Source organism: Mytilus galloprovincialis, chromosome 13 (genome assembly GCF_965363235.1).
Source record: "Mytilus galloprovincialis chromosome 13, xbMytGall1.hap1.1, whole genome shotgun sequence".
In the NCBI taxonomy this organism is placed as follows: Eukaryota; Metazoa; Mollusca; class Bivalvia; order Mytilida; family Mytilidae; genus Mytilus; species Mytilus galloprovincialis.
This window is the reverse complement of record NC_134850.1, coordinates 26409693-26422063: the sequence shown is the minus strand read 5'-3', so window position 1 is coordinate 26422063 and position 12371 is coordinate 26409693. Positions and strand designations below refer to the sequence as shown.

At 35.9% G+C, this 12371-nt stretch overlaps 1 protein-coding gene across 1 annotated transcript in view; it reads right to left on the bottom strand.

Moving 5' to 3' along the window:
* Positions 1–12371, bottom strand: part of LOC143056466 (uncharacterized) — a 62027-nt gene that overhangs the window by 33008 nt on the left and 16648 nt on the right. Inside the window, exon 2 of the mRNA XM_076229544.1 lies at positions 3371–3551. Coding sequence (XP_076085659.1) covers positions 3371–3530 — 160 coding nt within the window. The 5' untranslated portion in view covers positions 3531–3551. The remainder of the gene's footprint in view (positions 1–3370; positions 3552–12371) is intronic.

Below are 12371 nucleotides of genomic sequence, written 5' to 3'. Positions count from 1 at the left end.
TACAGAAAACACGATCCGCAACAAATATTCAAAGAAGATCTAAAATTCGCCATGAGTTGACAGATTCTATTTTTTAACTCCCATTTTCTGAATTTTCTGAATAGTATGACGTCTACATACCTTATTTTTAAAACAAACAGGCTTTGAGCGTGCGTGTTCATTCTATTCAGACATCTTTAAAATAAAGGTGTTCCATACATAACGAACTGGTTTACCAATACGATCTAATTTACTAACACAATACTATCAGATATCGGCTACCTTGACGATGCATATATAATATTTGTATCCAAGGTATCAACTTTCTTATTTACAGGATGAATTTATCACAAAAAGAAACACAAAAATTGAAAACTCCGGGGAATATTCAAGGAAGAAAAGTCTCTTACTAAATGGCAAAATCGAAAGCTCAAACACATTAAATGAATGGAAAACAAATATCATATTCCTGACTTAGTGAATGCATTTCATTATGTTGAAAATTGTGCATTGAACCTAGTTTTAAAGCCAGCTTAACCTCTCACATTGTTTATGGTCGCATATAACTCCATTATATTTACAACAAAGTGTTATAACAATCAATAATTTGATAAAGCTAAGTATGACGGTCAATAATTTTTAGATAAAACTACATTTGTGCAAGCTGGTATAGTTAACTTAAATCAATAATTTATTAAACCAGGTGTTCCGTAGCGTGCAGCTTTATACGACAGCAGCGGGAGTACCCTGAACGGTTGGAGCAAGTATGAACTCAACATTCAAGCTTGATACAGCTCTGAATTTGGATAGTGATGAAATAGTTGACCAGCATAGGGTTTTGACATAGAATGAATGTGGTCTAATGAACTTAAAAAAAATAATTTACCTTTTATGGTTCAATATCCAAAATTTAAATACATGGCCATGGATTGATTCAGCATATCAAAGAACCCAAGAATTAAATTTTTGTTAAAATTAAACAAAATTAAATTTTGAGCCCTTACGAGCTTAATATGGACCAATTTGAAAACGGAACCAAAAACTTTAATTCTAAAAACACAGTTAAATTCGGCATTTAAAAAAAAACAATAATTCGATTTTTTTTTAAATCAAACAAAAAGTTTTATTTTGAACCCTTTTAAACTCAATGTGGACCAATTTGATAACGGGGCCAAAAAATCTAAAATCTAAATACATGGTTAGATTTAGCATATCAAAGAATCCCATATATTTAAGTTTTGTTGAAATCAAATTAAGTTTGATTTTGGACCCAAATTTTGACCGCTTCAAAACTTGGCCCATAACCAAAAATCTAAATACATGTTTACATTCATGCTCTATGAACCCAAATAATTCAATTTTTGTTAAAATTAATCCAAGCTTTATTTAAGACCCTTTGGATCTTAATGTAGACCAATTTGAAAACGGGACCCGAAATCAAAAATCTAAATACACGGTTATATCAACGAACCTTAATAATTCAAGATTTGATGAAATCAAACAAAGTTTAATTTCAAACCCTTTAGACCTCATGTGGACCAAGTTAAAAACGGGGATCAAATTCCAAAAACTTAATAAACGGGTAGATTCAGCATATTTTAAAACCCCAAGAATTGAAGAATAAAACCCCATTCAAATTGGTCAAGAAATAAGCAATTTATACAAAGTACTAGAAAAGGATTGTTTTGGGGTCTGTTTGGCCCCTAATTCATAATCAGTTTGGTCCATAACCCAAAAAATCAATCCCAACCTTTTTTTTAAATGGAACCTTGTGGTACAATTTCTGAAATATCCATACACTGACACACAAGTTATTGTCTGGAAACTAGAAAAATACTTATTGTGACCCCTTTTGGACCCCTTGTTCTACAATTGTTCGAACCACAACCCTAAAATTAATCTAACTTTCTTTTTGTGGTTTCAAACCTAGTGTTTAAATTTCATAGAGATCCATTCCCGGAAACTAAGTGTCTTCTGACGATGCTGACGACACTGAGGACGTGATACCGATATCAGAACGCAATTTTTTTTTGCGGTCGTATAAAAATGGTTAAAAACTCATCAAAAATACCAGGCTTATACTAAGAAACTAAGAACTTCTAGAAAGAGATTTCACATTTGTTTGGGTACTTTCAAAACAAATTCAGCTTCATGTAGTAGTTGTGTGCAATAGTTGTTATCAACTTAAGGTCATTTTGTTGGTAGCTGTACTGTGAAGGTATTTTATTGAGGTTTTTGTAAGGTTTACGACGTATGGTCTAGATGAAAAGTGTTAGGTTTGTGTACTCGATAAACTGTTTTACCCCCATCACATGTGCGTGTGCAAGTTTAAGCTTTTTGACTTTGTGTTGAACGTCGGTTTTTTCTGTCTATTTTCTTCGAGGGCTCGAATGTCGGGTGTTGATTAAGCCTGGTTATACTGTCCAATATTGTTTTTAAATTTCTGTTCTTATTTTAATATTTATCCTATTCGTTCACTTCTGCATGATCCTTGTGAGTCTTCTGACTCAGCTTAATATTCAAAATTTTATTTGTTATCAAAATGATTACAGAAAAGCTTTCAAAAACATTGCCTGTTACTATATACACATTTTTGTTAACTACAATAGAAAAGTCATATAGTTCAAGGTAATCTCGAGTCTTTATTGTTTCTTTGATCTTAAGTTGGTTTTTACTTGTCACTTGTTGATCTTAATATAGTTTGTTTTTTAACAGATTAACAGTGTTGTAAACATGCCATATTATCGATAAAAGGTGAAATTAACATGCATAGATGAACGTTAAATTTGCAGATGAAAGGTTGGATTTATATTCGCGTGTACTTAATGTCGCGATAATAAACCAACCTCGAAATTCGTGAAATGAATAGACCGCGAAAATAAGTACAATTACAGTATTCAAGTTGGACGAGCTGATAAATTGATTTTAATGTCAACAGTATGTTAAAGGCATAGGAATATATGGACACTGCTTTGCATTTTACTGACACGCCGCACAGCAGTCCACACAGAGACCTGTTCCCTTTGCTTAACACAAAATTCTTACTCCTAAATGACGTTTGATTAGAAAAGCAGCAAATAATTCTTATGCTCAAGTCTTGGTTAAACAGCAACCATGAAACTTCTGAGACTTTCTAAGAAGAGATCGAATTAAAAGTCTTTCCAATAGGTAAAAAGATCAAGCAAGGTGAAAGCCAATGTATTTTAAATTCCTTAGTATTTGAAAATGGGCATATTTATTTTAAAACAAATAAACTATGGACATCTTAAAAAGTTATTACCAGGGTTATTTTAGTTGTTTAGCGCAAAATACTACCTCGATACGTAATTAATAATTAATGACTGTAGTTGTTGATAACATTTAATGATACCTTATTATACAAATAACAAACCTGAAATTCTATTCTTTCTATCTATTTCTTGTCGCCACCAAGCATCGGTGATGGATGTAACAACCACGGACAGCGCCAACAGCATCAAAATGATGTCGTCAATAATCAAGGCAATGAATATGATCATACTGCAAATAATGTATAAAATCTTTGTCGACATTGTATAATTTTCCTCACTCCCCTGAAATAGATGATCTAAATGTTTTAAACTTATAAACATTTATTCATTCTTTTTTATTACAGTTTCTTCTACATTGTCATAACAATTAGTTTTTGCAATTTTGTGTAACATGATAATCTGATACTAATTAAGCAGTCTTACTATATAAAGATATCTTTTAAACTATATCAGTGCAAACAAATTCTTGTTGCTACAAATTACGACAAATAGAGCCCTCGATTAGTGGTAACAAGTTCAAAGCTGTTATGACGAACGGCGCAATGGGAAAATCTTAGAGAGCATGATGTACGGATGGTGTATGTTCAATACAACAAATAAGTATAGGATGTAAATTAGTGGTTTTAAGAACGTAATAAACTGTTTTCTTCACAATTATTCGAATCACAAATAAAGCTACAATCTTATAAAATGGCGACAAATGAGATTACTATACCCAATTGATTCGGCAGATATTTGAAATTGATAAATGAAATTTGAAATCATGTTTGTCACATATACTTTTCTGAAGTGATCATATATCGATGAAAAAGTAAATCACAAAAATACTGAACTCCGAGGAAAATTCGAAAAAGAAAGTCCCTACTCAAGTGGCAAAATCAAATCTCAAACACATCAAGCGAATGGATAACAAATGTCATATTCCTGACTTGGTACAGGCATTTTCTAATGTACAAAATGGTGGATTGAACCTAGTGTAATAACTAGTTAAACCACTCCCTTGTATGACAGTTCCATCAAATTTCATTTTATTGACAACGATGCGTGAACAACACAAACAGACATAATATGTTAAAAGGTCAAAATAGGGGTACAGCAGTCAACATTGGGTTATCATATTAATCACTATAAAAACAAACAAATTTAACAAAGAAGCACAAAAAGGCATACATCAAATTTAACAAACTCATTTTACTTTTTTTTATTATACGAATCTATTTATATATGTAAAATCCACCCATAAAGGATTGAAAGACTGTACTGGGACCGAATCCTTACCCTGAAAGACACATGGTAAGATTAACATTAATTCTGACGTAGAATCGCTCGTCTGATATCACACAGGTAGATCTAAAAATAAATTGTCGTTCAAAGAATGACGGGATGCATAAGTACAGAGTCACTTCACAAAATGTCCTGAATGAAGTAGACCTCCTTTTTATGGTATTCTAGCTCTCAAGTGTTTGAGATGAGAGAGATTTAGGTTATGAAGTGAATATATATCAACTGGACAACACTTCCATTGAAAACAATGTAAAATGACATGATTTTAGAATGTGTACAATTTGGGTTTTACAAAATACTTGAAATCACTTTATGGTTTAAAATTGAATGTATGCCATTTACTTACTTCTCATCCAATAGTAATGCTACACATAACAGCTGCACGGAAAGAGTTTTTCGCGCTTTTCACAAGAAATACAAATTTTGAAAGGACTCGTTTTTTCCAAAACATTAGTTTTGCAATTCATACAGATTTTTGTTAGCATTAAACCCATTCAGAACCGTTTGAAATTACAAGTTTAACACACATTTCTGTATCAGATGTTAAGTTTGCTGTAAAAATTACTTTTACAAAATTTCGGTATAGAAGACAAAACAAAGATTGAATGATACGTCTCTCTAGTCTTAATTTTGCCTGAAATGTAAGTTGATACCTGAAATTCAATTTATAATCGTAAACGGATTAAAAGTATTTTGAAACCCCCATATTGTACCCATTAATAAAAATCTTGTCATTTTACATTGTTTTCAATGAAAGTGTTGCAATACTTTTGTACAGGTGTATGGGCGTTTTTCAATAAAAGCGTAACTTTCAGACCTAAAAAAAATGGAAAATCAACTTGTCTAAAATTTAATTTCAAGAGTTATTTTGAATACCTCTATAATAGACCTGTTTGTAAACAAAAAGTGCAATCTTAAATATTTTTTAAAATGATATTATTTTCATAATTTGTGTACTGTTTCGTAGGGGACAATTTCTTCTAAACACACATATTTTTTGCAATTTTAAATGTTTCCTATAGACATTCCAGTTTGTTTACTTAAAATACTAGAAAAATATCATTTTTTTCTGAATTGGAAAACCATTTTTATCGATATAGGTTAGACAATACTTCACATATGAAGGTTCAACTCATGTTACGTAGTGGACATTTTGATGCGTTTCGTAGTGGACAAACCCGTTTCGTAGTTGACATCAACCCTATTATATGTTAATAAAAACATAATAAAATTTACATGAAACTAACCCTTGTTATTTGTTTTGCACAAATATAATTGAAAAAAGATTAAAAAAAGACTCCGTGGTAGTGATATTGTCCACTACGAAACTTTTTTCTCCCATACTTGTTTCGTAGGGGACCGTTTAGTAATTAAGGGACGTATTCGCATGTTTTATTTTTTTCCCACAATCTCTATATTGCAATAGTAACAAGACTGATTGTATTCATCAAAGCATTTATCAAGCTGTACACTGATATTTTTTCATAATTTTAAAACCAGATACTGAAGGAGATTTGACCCGTTTCGTAGGGGACATTATCAAAAATACGGTATCACTCTGGGCCATTTGATGTGCTCAATTTTTCTTACCAACAATTTAATTACCGTTATAAAAGCATCACTTCTTTTGTAAGACCCTAATGTATATATCTCTTGCAAAAAAAAATTACTTTGATTTTATAAAACTGTTTATTGGCAAATTTTAATGACTTCGTTTCGTAGTGGGCATTTTGTAAGGGACAAACCTTCTGAAATTAAAAAACCTATATTGAAATGTGTTTATTAGAATATGATGGCTCTGAACATACTTTTGAATTATTAAAGAACTTATGTAAAGTAAAAAAAACATTTATTTCTTCATTTTTTTACGATATTTTAGGGTATGAATGTTGAACAAGCGGTCTAGGGACATGCCATTTTGGTTGTTTTGGGCCATTCAGGAGTCAATATCTTATCAATCCCTCTAAAAATGAACTGTTTCTTTGCTTAAAAATGTTAAATCTAATTCAATGTACTGACTGCACAAAAAATTACTTGCAAAGATCAAACACATTTTTTTTAAAGTGGATAGGACAAGAAAATACGTTTCTATTGAAAAACGCCCGTATATGATATTAAATATAAAGAACCATGCAAGTTGCTTTTCTTTTTCTCTTTGAGAAGACCATGTATGGGTTGTGCTTCAAGTGACAAGAAGATGGTGTCAGTTGGGAATGACTATAAGTAAGGAAACGACCATTTGATATTCTGGGGAGGAGGATTTTGAAAATAAATAACTCAGCCTTGATAATCACAAAAATAAATGGCTTGTTCTTTGGTAGTTTGAACATGAATACCTTAATAAAGAATATTAAGAAATTCATGTCTTTTGATAAGGTATATCATAAATATTCTATGTTAATTTTATGTTAAAAAAACCCTCAGTCATGGCTTACTAGTAGTAGGGAGTGTTCAGTTTTAGGCCTATGAAAAAAGGTAGGCACGCTGGCACGGACAAATATGGTCATGCCCCTCCCTCCCTGTCAATCAACAGAAGTCATAACCTTTCGTTTCGATCACACTGCCTATGAAAAAAGGTAGGCACGCTGGCACGGATAAATATGGTCATGCCCCTCCCACCGAAAAAAGGTAGGCACGCTGGCACGGATAAATATGGTCATGCCCCTCCCACCGAAAAAAGGTAGGCACGCTGGCACGGATAAATATGGTCATGCCCCTCCCTCCCTGTCAATCAACAGAAGTCATGACCTTTCGTTTCGATTACACATAAACTTATTTGGTCATAACGATCTGTGAAAAATCTATACATTCACACGTTGTATCCAAATAAGTTCATCGGGTGAGGCTGAAAAAAATAGTGTTACCTCCTCGAACAACATTTGCCTGGTCATATAATCAAATTTGGATTCAGATCGACTACGTCATCGTGTAAAAGAATAGATTGATCAAATTTGGATTCAGATCGACTTATATATATTTGAACCTCGAGATTTGAGCGTCACGCCATTATATTAGTTTTTATAACAAAAGTAAATATATGAATAATATGCGTTGCAATTAAAACAAATGATCAAATAAATAATTAAATTATACATAAATGAAAACAAACTTATTTACTTACTTTATCCGAACGTCGCTTGTAGTCATTATATTCCAATCAACAAGAAATGCACGCGTGTACGTCTTGCTGTATCATAAAGCTGGCTTCCTTTTATAATTGAAAAATCACACATATGTTAGAAGACTGACCGATACATATCGCATTAGTCTTATCTTTTGATACATTGATCAGTGTGTGTATATATATGTCTGGGGATTGAATTTCACGTCTTTGTTGATTTATAACAAAGATAACTCGAGTGACTAATTAGATACACAGAACTTTCCTGCTAAATACAATTATTGTTCAATGAAGCCTACTTTTATTTGAGATGCGTGAGTTTCTCATTTATTAAAATCGCAATGTTATGATAAATGACATTTATTATATCCCTGTAAATAATAATTATTTATTGTTATTCTTACACACACACTTTTAAATTCATACCAGATGGACATAAGTGCACAGCGAGATAATTATATCAAATCCTCAAAGGAATCACTTTCATCATCAATATTATTTTACAATAAATTATCTATCAAATTTAAAAGTTCACGGAAAAATGGTCCCAGTCTCGTGTAATTTCCATTACGTTTTAGAACGTTTTCATTTCACCCAGTGGTCGTTTCTAATCGCTTTCATTTACCAAGAATGTGTTTTAGTCGTTCAAAAAATGGAACTACACTACTGGCTTAGACAAAAAAAAACGACTGTATACAAACAGAACATTTAAAATGGGAACCCAATTATCTCTTCGCTACCACATCAAATTCCCGATTTTGACATCTGTCAGTGTTGTTAAGCCAATCAAAGCACACATCATCACGTGATCAAATACCCTTTATAAACAGCGTTGGAATCCAACGTTCACAGAGTCTTCATAAACTATCGAGATGGAATCAACACAAACCATAACTGAGGGTAAAGAGATTCGAATGACGATTGATATATACTTGTTCTTATATGCTAGAAAAGTGGTAGAAGAAGTCAGACTTTTAACCAGAAAACATTGTTTTGGATGTAGAAACAATCATCCCAGTCAGAGAAATCATTCCTGTCTCATGATGTCCGAGTTAGAACAACTGAATATATACTTCGACGATGCCTTGGAAAATGTTGATTGCGAAGAACTCTTAGAATTGTGGAAAAGGGACACTAAACTTACAGACATATCATTGGAGTTGAAAAATACATTTATAAACCTTTTACAAAACTGTGAATGGCGAGAAAATAATTTACCAGACAAAGATGGATTCTATGAAATGACAAAGAAAATAATCCAACTTGGTGACCGCTTTACAAATTAACATTGCTAATTATTTATGGATTAATAATATATAGATGATGTTTCTGGGTATTTTTTTTTTTTTTTTTTCAATTTGTAACTAATGTTAATAAATATTTAGTGTCTAATTTGCTTTCATTCATTTCCTATTATTTATTGTAGACTGGAAAGTCGAGAACTATTTTTCGTTATGACAAGGAAGGGAGGGGAGATAACGACGAAAAGTAGTTTTCGACTTTCCATCAGGCCAGATGCACGACAATATGAAACATACACAATATACATTTTATTATACACAATATACATTTATTGTTGACAAAAAAAAATCTTTGCATGGTGTTATGTGGTTTTAATCGAACTTCGGTACTCATTCGAGACATATGAAATGTATGGTTACTTGTATAAAAAAAAAACATGGTCATGCGGTGGCGGCGGCGGCGGTGGCGGTGGCGGCGGTGGTGGCGGTGGCGGCGGCGGCGGCGGCGGCGATGGTTATAAGAGGAAGAGGATCGAATGCTTAATCAAAACCATGGACGAGTTTTACTTATTCGTCAATAGTGGAGACTCGCTCCAACTTTTTCCCCAGAATAGGGGAGGACAGTTCAGAATACGTTTACCTAGATCACACTTAATGAAAGGAACGTGGGAGTGTGCTCTGTTGGAGATGACCTTTGTACCGGCTTTTGAAACGTCTACGCAGAGGATGTACGTGTGTTGCGATCTGGTAAGGGATGAATCTTACGTCAGAGACACTTACCTGCCACTGCTTCAATCCGTAGCCATCAGAAAAGAAGAGACCACGGAGATAATTTTCGAGAGACCGCTCTACCTCGCGTCGAGGGGAGGCGAGATGGAAATATTGGAAATCACCTTGAGAGACGATCGACTTCGCGTGTGCCGTTGCAAAGATGATCACGTGTTCTGCTTGCTTCATTTCCGACAAAAGTTATAAGAGGGAAAGTTCCACCCTTGAAGTGAGGATGGAGTGTCCTAGCTGTCAAAGAATGTTTTCGAGAAGAGACGTCATGTTGAGGCATCATCGAAATAAGCATGGTACTGGCGTACCACCACCGCCGCCGCCGCCGCCGCCGCCGCCGCAAAATGCGACGCAAGAAAGTTTTCGTTTTCAACACCCGTTCACCATGATCGTCTCCGGTCCGACCTCCTGCGGCAAGACGTTTTTCGTGAAGGAAGCATTGCGAAGATCCACGTGCAAACCGGTACCGGAGAGGATCGTCTGGCTGTACCGACGATGGCAACCCCTCTACGACGAGATTCGAAAGACGGTGGTGCCCACCGTGGAATTCGTTCGCGGTATCCCGACCGAGTTGGAAGCCGATCACTTCTTCGATGCACGGACCAGAAACTTACTCGTGCTGGACGACCTGATGTCGACCTCGGCCAAAGACCGTCGCATCAACGACTTGTTCACGGAAGGATCGCATCATCGTAACCTGTCGGTGGTAGCTGTGAATCAGAACCTGTATTTCGGGAAGGATCCGACTCAGAGGAGAAACTGTCACTACCTGGTCCTCTTCGACAATCCAGTCGCCACGCTAGGTAGACAGATGTATCCGAGTCAGAGACACCACTTGATGCAAACGTTCCGAGAGGCCACGAGGAGACCCTTCGGATACCTTCTGGTGGATCTGAAGGCCGCTACACCCGAACACTTGAGATTACGTAGCGACGTCTTGGGCGGAGGCGAGGACGACGCCGAAGCCGAGGACGAAGACGTCGATTCCACCGGAAGCGAATCGAACACCATGGAATTCGGAGAAGAAGACGTCGGAAGCGAATCGGACCTGATGGCTTGCCGCGCATGCGGACTGGTATTTGCGCACGCCCGGGGACTCGAGATCCATCAAGAGAGGGACTGTGGCGACGAACCCTCCGCCAAACGATGCAGAACGGAAGACGACGGCGTGGAGGGAACCTACGGATACGAACTGGAGTGTTATCTCGAAGACCTGCCGGCGACCGTGTGCTGTGCCGATGCACTGCCGGATGAAGTCTCGAACAGGCCCCGCAGTTTCGTCGTCAACACGGACGACTGCGACGGCAAGGGCATTCACTGGTTGGCGTTCCACTTCCCGCGAGAGGGACCCGTCGAATTCTTCGATTCGTTCGGACGTTCTCCGGAGTATTACCATCGTCGCTTCATGAACGTGCTCATCGCCAATGGACCTCAATACAGATTCAGTACGACTCAAGTGCAACCGGGATCATCCGATACGTGCGGAATCTATTGTGTACATTTCGTGAAGATGAGATATAGAAACATTAGCATGGAAGACATTGTGAAAGATTTTTCGTCTAGAGACTTGATGAGTAACGACGACAAACTGCTTGCATTGTACGAATGAATGTAATAAATATATATGAAACTGACATCTGCGTTGGTATTTTTTCTATTTGCCCCGAACACGATACGATTAATCGGTGATTGATGTTCACATCATGAAGAGTTGCTTCCCTTTTTTGTATCAGAGTTCCTCGATACGATCACGTGATTTTACACGATGACGTAGTTGATCTGAATCCAAATTTGATTATATGACCAGGCAAATGTTGTTCGAGGAGGTAACACTATCTTTTCAGCATCACCCGATGAACTTATTTGGATACAACGTGTGAATGTATAGATTTTTCACAGATCGTTATGACCAAATAAGTTTATGTGTAATCGAAACGAAAGGTCATGACTTCTGTTGATTGACAGGGAGGGAGGGGCATGACCATATTTATCCGTGCCAGCGTGCCTACCTTTTTTCGGTGGGAGGGGCATGACCATATTTATCCGTGCCAGCGTGCCTACCTTTTTTCGGTGGGAGGGGCATGACCATATTTATCCGTGCCAGCGTGCCTACCTTTTTTCATAGGCAGTGTAATCGAAACGAAAGGTTATGACTTCTGTTGATTGACAGGGAGGGAGGGGCATGACCATATTTGTCCGTGCCAGCGTGCCTACCTTTTTTCATAGGCCTAAAACTGAACACTCCCTACTACTCTTACTGACTGAATTCTGTCCACGGTTAAAGTTTATGATAAGGTTATATTGTAAGAAAACCTATTTTGTCTAGTCAATGATGTTTGGTATGTAGTTGTATAACCATTGACATGCATATATATACTATAGTATCCATGAAACTATATGACCTGACACCTTCAGACATGGTTCATTGACTTTTTAAGTTCAAAGTTAAAGTTGGGCATCTATGGTGCTCAGGAAGGGTAAGCGTAACTTGCATCTTGCATGAAACATATATATGATTCTCACAATGGTCATGTTCTGGAATGGAGAAATGGGATTATGAGTATGTGTTTGTCATTCAGTAAATTATTACAACTGTTGTTAGCTGAAAAATCCTTACTTTTCTAATTTGTCATATAAGGTTGTCAATATAATTTGATTTATTAATCTATATCAAAG